At 36.6% G+C, this 17,410-nt stretch overlaps 2 protein-coding genes across 2 annotated transcripts; both read right to left on the reverse strand.

Annotated features, from left to right (window-relative positions):
- Positions 1–45: 45 nt before the first annotated feature.
- LOC133877584 (alpha-glucan phosphorylase, H isozyme) lies at positions 46–8,636 on the reverse strand. Its single transcript, XM_062315952.1, has 15 exons — positions 8,042–8,636; positions 7,194–7,373; positions 6,484–6,660; positions 6,320–6,405; positions 5,969–6,158; positions 5,491–5,583; positions 4,821–5,005; positions 4,565–4,682; positions 4,336–4,464; positions 3,569–3,787; positions 3,252–3,455; positions 2,989–3,147; positions 1,932–2,195; positions 1,142–1,332; positions 46–445 (listed from the first exon to the last, which is right to left on the reverse strand). Exons 1-15 carry the CDS (start codon positions 8,252–8,254, stop codon positions 319–321), a joined length of 2,535 nt encoding a protein of 844 aa, XP_062171936.1. The 5' UTR covers positions 8,255–8,636; the 3' UTR covers positions 46–318.
- Positions 8,637–11,436: 2,800 nt separating this feature from the next.
- Positions 11,437–16,198, reverse strand: LOC133876646 (calmodulin-binding receptor-like cytoplasmic kinase 1). The gene is made up of 6 exons (XM_062314900.1): positions 15,829–16,198; positions 15,349–15,587; positions 14,941–15,100; positions 13,978–14,067; positions 13,339–13,637; positions 11,437–11,913 (listed from the first exon to the last, which is right to left on the reverse strand). The coding sequence occupies exons 1-6, from the start codon at positions 16,055–16,057 to the stop codon at positions 11,590–11,592; spliced, it is 1,341 nt and encodes a 446-aa protein (XP_062170884.1). The 5' UTR covers positions 16,058–16,198; the 3' UTR covers positions 11,437–11,589.
- Between the last annotated feature and the right edge of the window lie 1,212 nt (positions 16,199–17,410).

The following is a 17,410-nucleotide window of genomic DNA, read 5'->3' on the forward strand; positions in this document are numbered from 1 at the left end:
CTTTAATAAGAAACCAAATTATTATGATGAAGGATAGCGTGCATGTACAACAAATGATAAGGCACATTATTCAAAAATAAAATTCCTGACCCCTTACATTATTTCTTAACAAATTATAATGTTTTAAGCAAAACAAAATGTGCTGAAAATTAATTGGAAAGCACCTGGCTGACTTATGCCTACTGTTGGTACACGTGTCACTTGCCTTCCTCTTTTCTTCTTCGTCTTCTTTTATTTTTCCGCCTTCCTTTTTGTGCTTCGTATCTTACGCAACATTGTATCTTTTGAAGACCAGAACCAGCAGGACCGTTGAGGCAATTATGGTACGCGGCATTCCCCAATTTTCCAGATTTCTTCGGCATACTGAGCAATTGTCCGGTCACTGCTGAATTTCCCACTACCGGCAGTGCTTAGAATAGACATCTTTAGCCACCTTTTCCTATCCCTGCAGACAAGACAAACATTTATTACGACCTAGTTGAAAAAATTTCATTAAGATTTCTGGTGTATGCAATAATTAAATGAATAGGAAAATTAGAAGCTCAGTTTATATATGTTGTATCTCATGATTTCCTTGTCCACCTATAGATTTAATAATGTGCAAAGTCCTCAAATGGTAAATTGGGCCTATGAAGAGCCATTTTATGGTCAGAATTTAATGTTGTTGCATTTAACGGTGTACATAATGTCACGTAGTAAATATGTTGGCGCGTCATTAAAAACTATTAAATGATGTGGCATCATGAACCACATTAGATGCAACATAATGGAGAGGATCCTTGTCCGGCCAGTTCAAATAAACTACATAATGAAGCCGGACTTGCATTATTGGCTAGGCTCATGCTCAGCTCTTGAGCTTGGCTCCAGTAGGATGGTGATTGGCGAGGGGGATGTCCAACTAGCCTAGCTTCAGATGTTTAGCCCATTTGATCAAGTTCACATATATTTAATCTAAGCTACGAATGATAGCTGATTAGCTTAACAACCCAGACAAAGGTTGTAGTTTCATTTTAAGGATGAGATCAACTTATTTAGGCTGGTGAAGGAGGTGTCCAAGTAGCAAGTTTAAGCTTTTTACTAGCAGCTTCAGTCTAAGTAGCTTGTAGCGTGATGTTATAATTTAGGGGTGCCGATATCTTACTTGTAAGCTTTATCTACTTTGTCCTGAGCATCAATGTAGCTTGGGAAGTCTTGACCGACAAGAAAATAATCACCACGACCATAACCAGAGTTTCCCTCTAGAGACTCAAGGAGCGGGTCATAGTCGTAACTTCCAAATGCTCCGCTTCTAATAAACAGCTTGGCCTCCTCAAACCGAGGGTCTGGTTTGAACTGTCATTCACAAGAAGGGCCAATCTCAGATGAAGAAATAATTGGTAGCTCACTGGTAACCCAATATACTCAAATACAAACAGGAAGAAAAACATATTATAAGAAAAAACCATTAACACATGAGCATGAAGAAGGATAAGCAAACACTAACTTTCGCATATTACATGCAAAATTGCTGCTTGACAACACTTCGTGAGTAAATTAAAAAGGTTTTAGCACAGCTAGAGGAACAGAAAGACTACTTTTGAATCAGAAGTTGCTTTAAGGAAAGTCCTTGTGTAAGATTTAAATATTTAATGCATTAGATAACTTAATTTGAAACCATAACCCTAGCAATTCTTGTGGTAATTGTATGTTTATGGAACTCAGCCCATCATAATTTCGGCTTTACTAAACTATAGTAGGTCCTAGCTTTAATCCATATCAATTAGGCTTCGGCATGTTTTTCAGCCATTCAAGCTCGGTAGCACCAACGCAATTTCCCTAATAGGACAAGATGCGTACAAGGATCCATAGGAATGAGGAGCTTTTGTACCATTTACATCTTTTAAGTTAAAAAATGATTTTTTACTAAATATGAAGAAATTGCAACTTCGTACCAGTCCATTCTCTCTTTCCTTGCGCAGCCTAGGCACTTCATCTGCTGTTGCACCGAAGAGGAAAAAATTGTCTTCCTGAATCTCCTCCCTGATTTCTACATTGGCCCCATCCAGAGTACCTATAATGAGGCAACCATTGAGTGCAAATTTCATGTTGCTTGTGCCACTCGCTTCCATGCCTGCAGTGCTAATATGTTGTGACAGCTCACTTCCTGGAATAAGAATCTCTGCTACAGATACATTGTAATTTGGAACAAAAACCACCTGAAATTTTGTGAGTAACAAGCAGATAAGTCAATAATAAAACCTTGATAGCATGTGTGAGAAGTAGAGAATATGTATGCACATGTACAACTCACACAGCATAATAAAAAAGACTTGTAAGACTCAATTAAGGGATATATAGCATGCAAAAACTATAAACAAAGGTATTTGTCTCAAAATATCAAATATGGCTTTACAGGAATGCGCCATTGCTATCTCATAGCAATCAGATTATGGCGAATTCTGAAATTCAGAGAGAACGTATATGCTAATTTTTTAAAAGGAAATATAAAAACGAAAAATGAAAATGAAAGAAGAAAGAATATCAAGGGTTGTGAAATTCTAAGGTTAAAAGCCCAGAAGACACACTAGCTGATGAAAATAAAAAAGGGTACTACACCTATTCATATCCTAAAGATTCTCTACTTCATCACTTTCCAAATGCACCATGAAGTCAAACACATTGAACCAGAAACTGCCTTGCATTGATATCAATGGCCAGCTTGACTATGTATAATGAAGAAGCATCATAAACCTAACCATCAGCAGGTTCACGACAAATCTATCACACACAAAAACGAGAAAAGAAAACACATGCATGGCCATTCAACAGAAAGATCAAACCACCTTTCACGGAAAATTCTAGCTTTGTACAAGTTAATGATAGTAGGTACTAATCCATCTGAGACCCTGATGCACAATAGGGACTCATAATCCCATATATTATGAACCATCCTTTTGTAACAGTATGGGTATGATAACTTTATATGGAAAGTCAATTAGAATCAACTACCTTCAAGTAGCTATTGACCTCGGGATCAGTGTTGACAACAGCACCGACATCATTCACCAGCTTGACTATTCTTTTAGCATTTGTATATGTTGCAAATGCCTTTCCCCCAAACATGATGGTGCGTGGCGTTGTATTCTTCCGCTCTTCGGGGCTCATCTCCTATAATAATCCAGTTTCAAAAAAGTTCTCAAAGATAGTACAAGAATTATGCTAAATCAAGGAATATATTTAAGTTCTATGTAAGCACAGGATGTCTTTTATACCTTTAACTTCTTGTACCTATAAATTGCCCCCAGAATATTCAGCAGCTGTCTCTTATATTCATGGATGCGCTTGACTTGTATGTCAAATAGGCTATTTGGGTCAATGCTCACCCCCGTCACTCGTTCTATGTACTGTGCCAAACGGTGCTTATTAGCCATCTTGGCAGAGGCCCATTCAGCTTGGAAGCCTGCATTGTCGGCAAACTATAGGAGAAAGCATCAGTAATGAATGCAAACTTTGTACACTACAGGAAGCTGTCTTACAATGGAAAGAGAAAAATATTCCAAATCTTTTAAATATTACTTTTAATACATACCTGTCGAAGACCTGCAAGTAGGTCGAGGTTGGTGACCCATTGTTCTGATTTTAACCATTTGGTTATAATGTTACTGAGTTCAGGACTACAAAATCGGAGCCATCGGCGAGGAGTAATGCCATTGGTTTTATTTTGGAATTTTGTTGGCCATATAGAAACATAGTCTGCAAATAACTCGGACTTCAAGATATCACTATGTAACTGGGCAACACCGTTTACCTACAAAGAGATAGCCAACAATAAGTTACAAAAATTTTCAAAGAAAGAATTCAGATCAATAGAAGAAGACAGGATTTCTGGGAAAAAAAAATGGCGAAAGGAATAGCGAAAACAAAAATCACAAGACCAGGGATCTATTTGAGTAACAATACACGCCAATAAAAGGTATCTCCAATGTGATAATAACTTGCAGGGACGGAACTAGGATTTTAGGTGTTGGGGGCAAATGTTTTTAAATAAATTTGGAGGGATAAAAATTTGATTTTAGAAGAAAGAATTACAGGGACATTTTTTTAAAAAAAATTGGAGAACATTTTGAGGCTTGGGGGAGGCTTAGTAGTTCCGTCCCTGATAACAAGATTTATTTGGACAAAATCATATAGCAAACAATTTGAAGTTTTTGGCAGTACCATCAGTTCATGGATGACACTAAGGCCAGATATTTAAATAATTCTGACGAACAATAATTCTATAGACAGCTAAAGACTACGTCAAGTGAGCTACATGAGATATACTCATTATAGATTTCCAAAGAATGCACCTCTTACCGTATGCGCAGAAACCACACATAAATTTGCCATCCGCACAACTGGCTTTTGGAGGTTATCATCCAAAATGCGCATGCTGGGAAGCTTACTTTCAAGGTCAGTTCGTGTCTTTTGAATCATTGCTATGAACTGCGAGACATTTACAGTTCCATACTCAAAATACAAATGCATAAGAGACAAGAAAATAGAAAAAGACCCAGGGGGGGGAATAATTGGGTAAGCAATATACTCTCTTGTCAATTTCTGTTATGATCTCCATATGGCGAGGAAGAAGCTTCCACATCAGAGCTTGTGACCATTTCTCAAGTGCTTCAGGAAGGACTGTGTGATTGGTGTAGGCAACAGTCCTGGTTCAATCATTAATGTCTGAATTAGAGCTACTAACAAAAGTGCAATGCAAACATGCTGAAAGACCACAAAAGAAAGAAGGTTGTGCTGCAACAATCTCAGTGAAAAACATTCTAATAAACATAAAGCACAAGCACCTTGTTGTGATCTCCCAAGCTTCATCCCATCCAAGTCCTTCGTCATCCATTAGTAATCGCATCAGCTCTGGAATTGCAAGCGTAGGATGAGTATCATTCAGTTGTACTGCAACCTTGCTAGGAAACTCAGACCATTGCCATGATCCCTTCTCTAGTCTCCTCTCCTTAAATCTGAATATGATGTCCTGTAATTGGTCCCAAGATTAGAGATAGATATTGTAAGAACCACATACTAGACAAACAACTGTAAATGGCTTTCTAATCAGTGAATGCAAGGGCAACTAACTTCTAATACTTCCAATTTATAGGGTGTCCTTGCCGACAGTAAACAAAGTGTTAAGGCTCAACTTAAGGTATCCATAATGTACTACAACCTCACATCATCTGAGTAGAATCCCCTGGGAGCATAATTGCAGTGTGATAACCGCTCTTGATTTTTATATTTAAGAGAGGTTGCCCTATGCATCCTTCTGCACTATAACCAACGGTCCAACATACTATGAGTTTGAATCTCTCCCCTAGATATATGGTTTTTTCTTGCTTCCAGTTCACATTGCTGGGATAAGAATCTTACAATATGCAAGCATTTTGGTATCATGTCAGCACAATGGAAATGAGAGAAGTCATATAGACAAGAACAGAGAATGAAATAAAGAAGGAATTAGAGAACCTGAAGTGATGCACTACAAAGAAAAAATTGTTGCTTCAGCCGCAAGAGCTTTCCATTTTCCGTGGCATCCCCAGGATATAGAACAGCACAAATCTGCAAATGCAGAATTTAATACCAATCCATTTCTGTAGAATGTTAAGAGACATGAGCATGTGGACATACATAATTGTTGTGCGTAAATTTAACCAGAATATTAATTAATTTGAGATCCAGTCATAAGCATAGATTTAACTAACAGAAAACCAACATTTTTAGCCAAAAGAGAAATGTAAAGGCTTAGCATAGTATGAAATTTGTTTTTTATAAACTGAATAGTGCATGTTCTTTGATACAAGGGGTAGGTCAACAAATGCTTGCCAGAACTCTCTTTTCAGTAAAATGAAAATCATTAATAAACTATTCTCATTACCATAGTATGTTTGTGCAACTATCTCTTCTTCTTGTTTTGGCTGGGTAACAATAGTAATTGATAACCAACCTGTTGAGCTCGAGAATGAAGTTGTGCAGCAGATTCATATTGTCCATCATTAAATTGGAATAAGTTGAAATCCTCAGCACAAGCTTTTGCTTCCCAGAGACGAAGACTAATAGTATTCTTAGTATTGTATCCTGGAATTGGTACATCATAAGCTAGAGCTTGCACGACCTCTCCTCCAACCCATTTTCGGCTGTAATACACAGAAGCATCATCAAGTGAACTTATTTATTTTTAGAGAGCAATCAAGTTGCATATGAATTTATAATAAGAAAGCAATCTGTTGGCCATACAAAAACGTCATTCCTGGACTGAAATATACAAATAAGGATTAAATCTTCAATTGACACTTACGATTCATTAGGATTAACCTCAACATGGCCAAAGAATCTGACAGGATATACGATGTCATGCCTAACAACTTCCCAAGGACTAAACTTCTGCATAATTTTCACAAAAGTGTCAATAGCATTCCATGTACTCACAATACTTGACAGAGTTTTCAGGTGAAACCAAACCTCAAGCCAATCCTCGGCAATTTCTTCTTGGCCCTCCTTGGTGAATCGCTGCTTGAACAGCCCATATTTGTACCTCAAACCATACCCCCATGCAGGCAAATTCAATGTTGCCATTGAGTCTAGGAAACATGAAGCCAGCCTTCCCAGACCACCATTTCCTAGAGCTGCATCTTTCTCCTACAAAGATTCATTTCTAATGACCATAAACATACTGCATATTAACACTGAATAAAAGTCGCTGTCCCATATAAATGGAACAAGACACTATGCTTACTGATGGCTCAGACCTACAAATCTGTGTGTGGCTAGGAGAAACCCATTCTAATTATGTGGAATGATATGGACTCAATCTTCACAAGAAAATTGTGAAAAATGGGATTACATCACTTGCCAAGACCAGTCACATCTCATTTAACCAGCTAGAATTATCATAATTGAATGCTTGTGAAGAATTATCATAATGATATGAACCACTGATTTTTGAGCCTTGATCCATCACCTGCCAAGACCAGTCAAATCTCATTTAACTAGCCAGAATTATCATAATTGAATGCTTGCTTTAGGTATTGCATGAGTAAGAAGTGTAAAATCCTCTATTCTGTCGAGCAGATTACATGGAAAAATACTGCATAAAAAAAACAAGGCTTACATGTTTTTTTTTTTTTTTTTTGTCAATGAAGGCTTAATTACTATAGAAAAAGGAGGATTACCTCCTCCGTTATTTCCTCGAGTTTATGCCCCAACTTTTTCAAAGCATCACCATATGCATCTTGAATTTTCAAGTTCCCAATTGCATTAGTCAAAGCTCGCCCTTGAAGATACTCCATTGACAAGTAGTATGTTTGTTTAGGATCGACTTTGTGAAAATGAAGGTAGGTCTCATTCCATTGCTGCAAAAATGATCAATAATTAAAAGTAACACCATTAGTCCAGCTTTTATTAATAACTAAATACAAGTAACCATTGAAGGAATTCAAAACCATAGGCAAAATTCCTTTATTTTCTACTTCCCCTGTTTCTTTCTTTGATATTATTCTCATAACAATATAAGACCGTCCTTCACTCAAAAGCATGCAATGAACATACAAATAGCACCTCTTGCTTTAAAACTTATGTGCGGCATAGGCCATAAATTTCTCCAAGCTTCTCCAAGGAGAACTTTTAGCGAAATTGCAAATTGCTAACACACAGTGCCAATTCGATTGAAATATCTGACATAATGCTATAGTGAAACCATTACGAACTGAACTTTAAAAGCACCGACGCGTCTAAATATCCGAAAAAAAGTCCTTTAGCTATCATCTATCGAATCAAGCACCTTTAGCCAATATCAGTCTAAGCGAAACAAAACGAAACAAGCACGGATCAAATCCACACATATCACAAGAACTGTAGTAAATTACATCTATAAAGTTCCAAATACGGATGTAATTAATGAATCAGCGTGATACTAAAAACTAAATTAAGCAATAAATTCTCTGAAAAAATAAAAAATAATTTTTTTTTTCCTAATTCTGAAAATTCAATCACAAAGACCAAATAGGCTCAGAAATCGTACTTGCACGAGACGATCGCGAACGCTCTCCGCTGTCGCGTAGTACGCTTGCTCCGGCTCGAACTTGAAAGGCGAGAAATGAGGACTGAATTGCGCGTGGTAATTGATATTCGACGCAATCGCCGCTGGCTCGTCGGCCAGAGGCTGCGCCACCGCAGGGACTTTAGCAGGAATGGCACGGCCAGCGGCACCGTTAGCTTCTCTGATAGCCGCCATAACAATCTGGAAAACAAGGTCTTGTTTGTAACCACGAAAAAGGAAAAGAAATCCACTGAACTGATCTTTCTTTACTAGTATTTTGAAATAGTCTAAAAAACAAGCACAGTGAGGGAGAGATATTTAAGTTATTTAACTGAAAAAATCAGAGAAGATATTTTGATTTTGTTTACGTGTAGTCCAAAAGAGCGAGAGAACGAGTGGGAATATGCGTGGTATTAAAGGGAAAGTGGACAAACAGAGAGTTTTTGGAGTATCTGGAGGAGAAGAGGAAAATATCAGCGACGGAAGAAGAAGCTGAAAGGATTGAAGTGAACGTGAACGTGACGATCAAATGGGAATGGAGCCAAAGAGAGTGTGTATGTGTGAGTGTGAGAGACTGAGAGAGTGGGAGGTGGAAATAACGCTTGGTTTTCGGATCGGGGGGTTTGATTTTTTATTTATTTATATTTGTTTAGAGAAAGGCGGGGGGTGCACACGTGGTAGCATTCAATCTAAAGCGTGAGCGACGAGAGCGAATCTGAGCTGACGGTTGATAAAGTTTGCAGACTTCACGGGCTGACTCATCCGGAAGACGCTTTTGAACGACGTTTCATGTGAGCGAGCTCCGAGGCTGAGAAAAAATCTTAATAATTATTTTCCTTTTACTATATTTCATTGAAGGACAAAATTTTCTTTTAAATTTTGTGACAAATTTTCTTAAATTTAGTTTATTAAATTAATATTTATATAAATTTCTTAAGCATTTTTTATTTTTTACAATTTTTTTTTTAATAAAATATGTGATTTTCACGTATATACTTTTTTTAAAAATAAAATGAAAATTACATAAACTTTAAATGCATATCAATTTAATAGAATGTATTAAAAATTTGTTGCAATGGGAGAACAAATTTTTCCTTCACCAAATATGAATTATTTAATTTTTTAACAAAGTTTTTCATTAACTGGTTTGAGAAAATTTTCCAATCTGATTTATAGAATTGTCATATCTCTTTTGAACCACATATTCTTTTTTAAAAAATTAAAGCTATTAGAAAAAGCATATACTTTTCATATGCTATTAAAAAAACACGGGCTTCGTTTATTAAAATTTTTGTTTTATGTCTTTTATTTTCTCTTTTCAAAATAAAAATATTAAAAAACAATTAAAACACAAGCAATTTTTACAATTATGTAGCATCATAACACCTTTCCAAATAAAAAACAAAAAACACTCTCTAAAACGCATTAACAAACAAAGTCATCTTACATGCTAAATGATATATAACAATTTTATAGACTAAATTGGGAAAAAAAAATATCTAACCCAATTCAGAAGAAAATATGTCTTAATTAAAAATAGAGTAATGTTATTTAGTAGACTATATATGATTGTTATACAACTGAGATAATATGATAGTGAAAATCCGTCCTTAATTATCAGAAATATCTTATGTTAGCTCAATCTTCTTGATAAGAATTCTCTACAGTTATTTGTCCGAATTTAAGAGAATTCAGACAGGTGATTGTAAGATATTACTTATGGGATCCACCTGATTGAATAAATAGTTAGACAACCTAATTTTTATTTGGTCATATGGTTCCTATAAGTGGTCTCTCATAATCACCTATCTGAATTCTTTTAAATTTGAACAAATAATTATAAAAGATTATAATCTCAATCTTCTCCTTAATTGGTTTGTTTCTAAAGTCGGTAGAAGGGCAAACAAAAGAGCTCATGTAATGGGCTGCAGCATGCTTCTCATCAAATTTTGAGAAATGCTAGGGGTGTAAAAACTTTTACAAAGAAAATTTTACAAACTGGCATGGAGCTTCATGAGAGGCTCAACGTCAGCTTAATATTAAAATAAGTTAAAACAAATTTTTTTGTACATAGACAAAAATACCCTTTCATCTCCTATTAAACCCACTTCCCTGAAAAACCATTGCATCGCCGGAAACTCAGCACGCTTGGGTCATGCAGTTGTGGCCGGGGATGGGCCTGATCAGGACAGATGGCCGGAGATAGCTCGGATCCTGGACAGACGGCCGGATCCGGCCGTTTTGTCCGGGGGTGGGTTGGATCCCCAACATACGGGCGGGATCCGGCAGTTGTGGCTGGGGATGGGCTGGATCCCTGATAGATGGCCGGGATCCGGCCGTTTTGGCCGGGGGTTGGCCGGATCCCAGACATATGGCCGGAATCCGACAGTTTTTGTCAAGACGACGATGATATTGCACCACTGGAGTGATCTGTTCGTGGCTGAAATCTAAAAGGGTATTTTAGTCTTTAGGTATAATGCCATGTTAGTTTGTAAAGTTCTCTTTATAAAATTTTTGGTTTTGTTCTTGGTTCAGTGATTTGTACTCTTTTTGAACTCTTGTTAACTCCCTTGTGAAAAGAAAAAAATAAAAATAAAAAATTAATAGAGGCCAGAGCCAAGGAACCACCCACAGGGCCCTTTAGCGTTGTCGAAATCAAGAGAGTGAGAGCCCGATTAAGTAGCAGTCTTACTGGCCGCCCTATGCATTTTCGGCACTAGAGATAGGCCTAGAGGGGAATTAGAGCCCAACAGGGATTCCATCTAAAACTGGACCTTCCTATAGCCGATAAGAATTTTTTAACTTTTATTTTTCCTTCATTAAAATTCAAAAGTCCTCTTGGCCTATCACGAGATTTTTATAACAAAACATTAAGTTAAATACTATATTTTTAAAATGACACCTCTATTCCTCAAAACCTTAATAGGAGAAAAGAGTGCTAAGGTTTTGAGTGTCTGCAGCAGCTAAGAGTAACGAAATGATGTCTTTTTTCGTTCCTACTTTAAATTTGCCATTTTTGGAAAGAAACTCGTGTCTGCCATGTTTGTGCGCTTGCGCTTGATCGCACTGTAAGTTGCACTCGATCCTGCCCCCCCTTTTCAGTACTAGTAATTCTTCATATAATAAATTAATACTGTTAATCCATTGCAAGATCCTAAAAACTTACTTAATAAGTGAAATTCAATACGTAAAATATTTAATTAAAGTGACAAGTGAATTATGAAGACAAGACTTTGAATTCAAGACTGACGTCTGATCTAATATTATGTTAAATCATCAATTATTTTAAAAAATTTATTTAATAAGAAATAATAAATTTAATCATTTAATTAATATTCTAACAAATATAATGAAGCAATCATGAGAAGCGGAAACAATTTGGCATCCACATGTACTCTTCTTGGATTTCAAAAGAATGAATACAAACTCATTAAACGAATAATAATTGAATATGTTGTTTTTGTTCACCAAGAAGAATTACAAAGATGCAGAATAACACTATTCATATCAAATTCCCAGTTACCACTTAATCATGCAGAGATAAATTTGTAGCTCTCACCATCTTCAGTACCAAAAGATTGCCAACTCTTCTTAGCATCTTTCTCGGGAAAGTCCGCAGAATGATGAGAAGCAGGTGGGAGAGAAGGAGAAATGGAGCTTTCTCTTAAATCTTTTCGGATGTCCCATAATGCCTCACAGCATTGTTTCATGGAAGGTCTCGATTTTCTATAAGGTGCAAGGCATTGGTGAGCTAGATTGAGTACCTTCTCCACTACCATGATTGATGCCGAGTTACTTTGCAGCCTTGGGTCTATGGCAATTACAGCTTCCCCTTCATTCAATTTCTGAATTGCCTGCATATATGAATTTTTTTTTATTATCTGTCTTGATAGTTTCTTCTTTGAAATGGAAGCTTCTCATTGAGTTATCTATGAGGTGATACTAAAGGAGATGCTATACAAGTTTTCAAAAGAAAATCCACATTACTAAAGGATAAGCCATGCAGTCACCTTATGAACAAGCATGATAAGGCCGTTTTCTCCTTTTACTTCAAAACAGGATGCATATGTATTTGGATCTAAAACTGTGGAAAAAAAAAAAAATCTTTTGGGTAAATAGTCAAGACATGGAAGGTGAAATGATTATGGTCGTGGATATTGGTGCAACATAAGGAATTTTTTCTTGGCCAAGCTCAAGTGAGTAATTGTGCTACTTCCTCTCTGCCTCTCTTTCTCTCCCTCTCTGAGGGAGATTTAACACTGATTGGTTGAATGTTTTTGAACTTGAATAACTTTTGTTTTGTTTTTTATCATTCCTTAACATCAACATCAAGTACATACTCAGCGTTTGTTTTTCAATTATCTAGTTTGTTCTTAACAATGTTAGGCCGACCACATAGTGATAATCTTTGTCTCTAACACATGGCAAGAGGCCATATGAAGAGGAAGATCTGAAAGGTCATGACACGAGTTCATATGATGAATGCCTCATATGCAATACTAGAAACAAGGTGTACATGTAAAATGTCTAAAACAAAGTGACAGGAAAAGTTTGATCTGGTCATGTTAATAATATAGCAAGTCAAATGTATAATTAAAAGAATTTTCTCTTGGTAATACCCTGTATTTGATGTGGTCTTGCCTGGGTTTAGATTTGGTCAAGAGATATCTTTTAAACCAATATCATCATCATGCAGATGGATGGAATCCACAAGCCAGTTTTGTGTACTTGAGCAATGGACTGTGGGACCATATATGACCTTTTAGCATTATGATTTTTAGACCTTATTTTCAACATCTGAAAAGAGGATCAAGATTGTTACATGCACTTTGTTGCTTTTAGATGGATTCTTTCCACTTTTACTTTCCATTTAATCATTTCTGCACAAAACTCCGATATTTGGTTTGATTATATTCAATACTTTCTTGTGATATTTTAGAATTGCAAGCAATTCTTATTTAATCAATGTAGATGAGCAATATATGAATCAATTATCTACTTGTACTGTTGATTATGCACAGGTGTAATAAAAAAAGAAAATACAATAATATCAAATTGTCTACTTGTATATGACTTTGAAGATTATAAAGGTCTTGATTGAATAATGATCAACACTTAACTTATGACTAGGCATGGCTTTGCATTGTGTTTAAAGCAAAAGTCTGGTTGTAATTAGTTCATTGTGTGCTTTAAAAGATTAGGTACATATTTCTACAAATGAGGCCACTTCAGAAGATTACCAGGTTTATGTCTGTGTACTAGGATGTCAGAATGCTTACCCATCTTATTGTTATGCGCTCATTGGGCGGTCTCTTCAGTTCAATGGGTTTTCTTCCAGTCACCAGTTCTACAAGCACGACGCCAAAGGAGTAAACATCACTCTTGTCAGTGAGTTGATTTGTCTTGAGGTATTCAGGATCTAAGTATCCAGCTGTTCCTTTGACTTGAGTTGAAATGTGAGTTTCATCATTGTCTCTTGAGCCTAATCGTGCAAACCCAAAGTCTGCCACTTTGGCACGCAATTTCTCTGTTATGAGGATGTTTGATGCTTTTATGTCTCTGTGAATTATTGGATGATCTGTTAAATTGCATGGAAAAGGTTCAGGCCTCCAAGTGCATTAACAATAAGAAAATGGCGTCACAAAGAGTTCTGTTATTGACCAAGGAGTTCATTTCTCAAAATTGGCCTACATTGTACCTATGAATGATTCTTTAATTTTCAGAATATAACATGGGGAGGGTTCCTAAGAATTTAGCTCTTTGGATCCGTACATTAAATTCTGTACATTGGTATTAGGTGGGGAGTGAGATTACTATTCTTTTAGACATCTTTGAAGTATTCCATGAGTATGAAGTCGCCTAAAGTTAATTTTTCGGAGTTAAACTGGCCCAGGTTTTGATTGGAATCCTCTGCATACCTGAGTACATGTGAAGGTAGGTAATTGCATGAGCTACATCGATTGCAATCTCCACCCTTTCTGCAATTTCAAGTCCATTTCCCCGTGTACCTGCAATAATGGCTTTGTTTAATAAAACTTTTTCATTCTCCCTTTTGTTTTCTCTTTTCAAAACAAAAATATTAACAAACAACCTAAAACACAAAACACTCAAAATAAAAACACAAAAGGCACATCTAAAAAACATTAACAAACAGAGCTGTTGCTAATAAGTACTTAATGTTTCGGCTATTATACTAACATCTGTTCTTTCTGCTTGTAGGTAAACTGTACATGTAATTACTACTATAAGCTTCTACAATGGAGAGGGTCTCTGATTTCTAGCCAAACCTTCCTAAGAGCCAACCCAACACTCAACTAGCAGATTGTAAATTTTCAAGTAGAGATGGATTTAGTTTTGGCATTGAGACTGAAGGAAAGACTTGATACATCATAATTCTCTCTCCCACATACTACAAATGTAACGACCCAAGGAAAAGCGCTAACCAGATCTGCATTATCACCTCAAAAGGACTAATCAATTTGGAGTTTCCCTATAATTCCTTATAAAGCCCAGTTTCACCTAATAACTAGGCAATGTGAGACTTAGCACTCATGACTATATTTATAAATCACCCACTCTATGTGGGCTACTCATCTTCCCAATATGGGACCGAGGTATTACAACAAAGCTTATTCAACAATGAAATTGAAAGAAAGAGCTAGGTGTTTACAGCAAAATCATATTTTTAGAATGCATTTTCCGCTATTTTCTCATCCTTGTCATATTATTAGAATGCACAATCAAACTGTTCTGCTTCATGGAATTGGACAAAAGGTCAACAGGATTAGTTGGTTACTTTTCAGGTTTCAAGGGCAGTTAGCACATTCAGCACACACGTTTCTGCTTTCCTTGATTCTAGTGACAATTGTTGCTTGACTTACCATCTAGATGTTCCCGAAGTGTTCCATTGCTGACATATTCAACCAGAATGATCTGCTCCTCTCCTTGCTCCAGATATCCATATAACCTTACCAAATTCAGATGTTCAATCATCGCCAAGGTGAGTATTTCATTCCTGAAGTCGAGCTTGTCGCGCATTTCCTGCCACATATTTTCAAGTAATTATGCACAATGATGGCATATGATCTATATCTTTGCTTCTAACAATTCTTTGAAATCTTACTGTTTCCCATATCATTGTCCCTTGACCACATCAAAAACAGTAACTTTGCAGATGACAATTCAAGCGATATCTTATAGTTACCACGATTTGATTCTTACATTTTCGCGTATAAATTACAGCATTATCAATCAAAAGACAATTATTGATCTTAGACATGATAGTGTACCTTTCTCGCCCGCTTAATTGCAACAAGAGTCCCATCTCTGAGCCTCCCCTTGTATACAGTTCCAAACCCACCTTCCCCAATTTTATTAACTGCAGAGAAATTTTCGGTTGCCTTATAAATCTCTTCAATGGAGAAATTCCCAACCTGTCCAGTGGGAACACCGGAAAAGCCACTAGATTGAGAGGACTTGAATACTGATGAACTCCTAGTGCTGCTGGCCGAAGAAGGATCTGTTGAAACTGCACATCATAATAGGAAACATTAGTTATAGTTCCATTACTTGACACCCATATTTAGATGATTCCATATTCAGATGATTGGCTGCCTTGTACAGGGAATTGAAGCTGTAAAACTACATGTTTTATAGGTAGGAGCTCGTGCTTCGATCAATGAAGATGACCATGAAATTTGAATGAGATGTTTGTCCTTGTGGATCCTATATCCCAAAATGTTTCAGCAAAATGAAATAAGAAAACTTACAGGAAATCCCTTTCATTTGACCGTTATTTCTGCTGGAAATGGGTCTAATTTCTTCCAAGTTGACCTTTCTCCGATTGAATCTAAGTTTGGTGAAAACTCCAGAAACTTTCTTGGCTGCAACTCTGATGAATCTGAAGACAGAGCGAGTTCTATCATTGTGCTTCTCTGTGTGGTAGCTGGCCTGTCCATGTCGGTGATGGAAGTTTTGGGGACTCTGTGTTTTCTTCATCTGCAGAGCTGATGGCCTTTTGGCTTTGTGATTTTGAACATGTCATGCTTGGCTTTGGGCTTTGAGGGTTTGATCATATGATTTGGTAAGATTTGAGGGGCAGTGGTAATAATATTTTATGCTTGGGGGACCGTTTCAAGCACCTCAGGCGAATGTAACAAACAATGTGGACTATTCTGACATATCCGCATATCTGCATTCTGGAAAGTCAAAATGTTTAAAAAGTCTATTCTGTTTTCACGTGTGAATTGAAAACCTTTTTCACGTGTGAATTGAAATTCTTGATTGGGAGATCTTTGTTTGATTCCCGTTTTTGGTTTTATGGACAAATATAGAACGAAGAGGAGATGTGGAGTATGGGGGGGGGGGGGGGGGGGGGTTTGGCTTTCATTTGTTTTGAGGGTAATTACTTTTTTACTACATGCGGTAAGGCTATTTGAACGGATATCTCGAATTTTGAAAGTGTCGGAACTAGGAGCACTGATACACGGGGGACGTCTTACCGTCTCCCAGCAGTCTCTTTTAATTAAAAAAATCAAATTTTAATGTAAAAAGTCATTTGATGTGACATCAAATGATTTTTTGCATTGAAATTTGCTTTTTTTTTAATACAAAAGCCGGTCGGGGGACGGTAAGACATCCCCCAACAATCATTTCCCTGGAACTAGTACTGTCTTGAGCCTAAAAAAGTAAATTTAGGATATCCCATAAGCCTCATTTTATTTACAATTTTTTTTTTTTAAAATAAAAACAAAATCTAACAGATACTAAAAAAAATAAAGAAATTGGGGTTTCCGGTTTCCCCCCATTTGGCCAAGGGATGGTTAAGCCCCCAATTCTTTTTTTTTTTTTTAAAAAAAAAAAATATAATAAAGCATATGGGACAAGTGAGAGTTGCTGATTTGTTTTACATTTCTTCGTTAAAATTATGGATGAAAGTAGACAAAAATATCATTTTTCATATTTAGGCACAAGTACCATATGTGCTACTTTTGAAAATTGAAGTAGCCATTTGATATTAAGCTTTACCACAGGCACCTCAAAGACATATTCAGTACTTTCAAGTGTTTGGCTGCACTTGAAGAACTTAATTAACTAAAAAACATGTTTGATCAACAGGAAAACACCCGTATTTATCGTAAAGTGGTTTACGTTTTTTTTAAGGCGTACCCACCGCTTCTCTCCTCAAACCCCCCTTGCCCGGCAAATGCTTGCACCACGGCACACCTTACACACCATCCCCTCTTCTGCCAGCATGAACCCCCACCATAGTCACTTTCATTAGCAAACTCAGTCAGCAAATAAATGCACAATCTCACCGATTCTTGTTGTTGGTCTGTTGGGTTGATTATC

Source organism: Alnus glutinosa, chromosome 9 (assembly GCF_958979055.1).
Source record: "Alnus glutinosa chromosome 9, dhAlnGlut1.1, whole genome shotgun sequence".
NCBI classification, from domain to species: domain Eukaryota; kingdom Viridiplantae; phylum Streptophyta; class Magnoliopsida; order Fagales; family Betulaceae; genus Alnus; species Alnus glutinosa.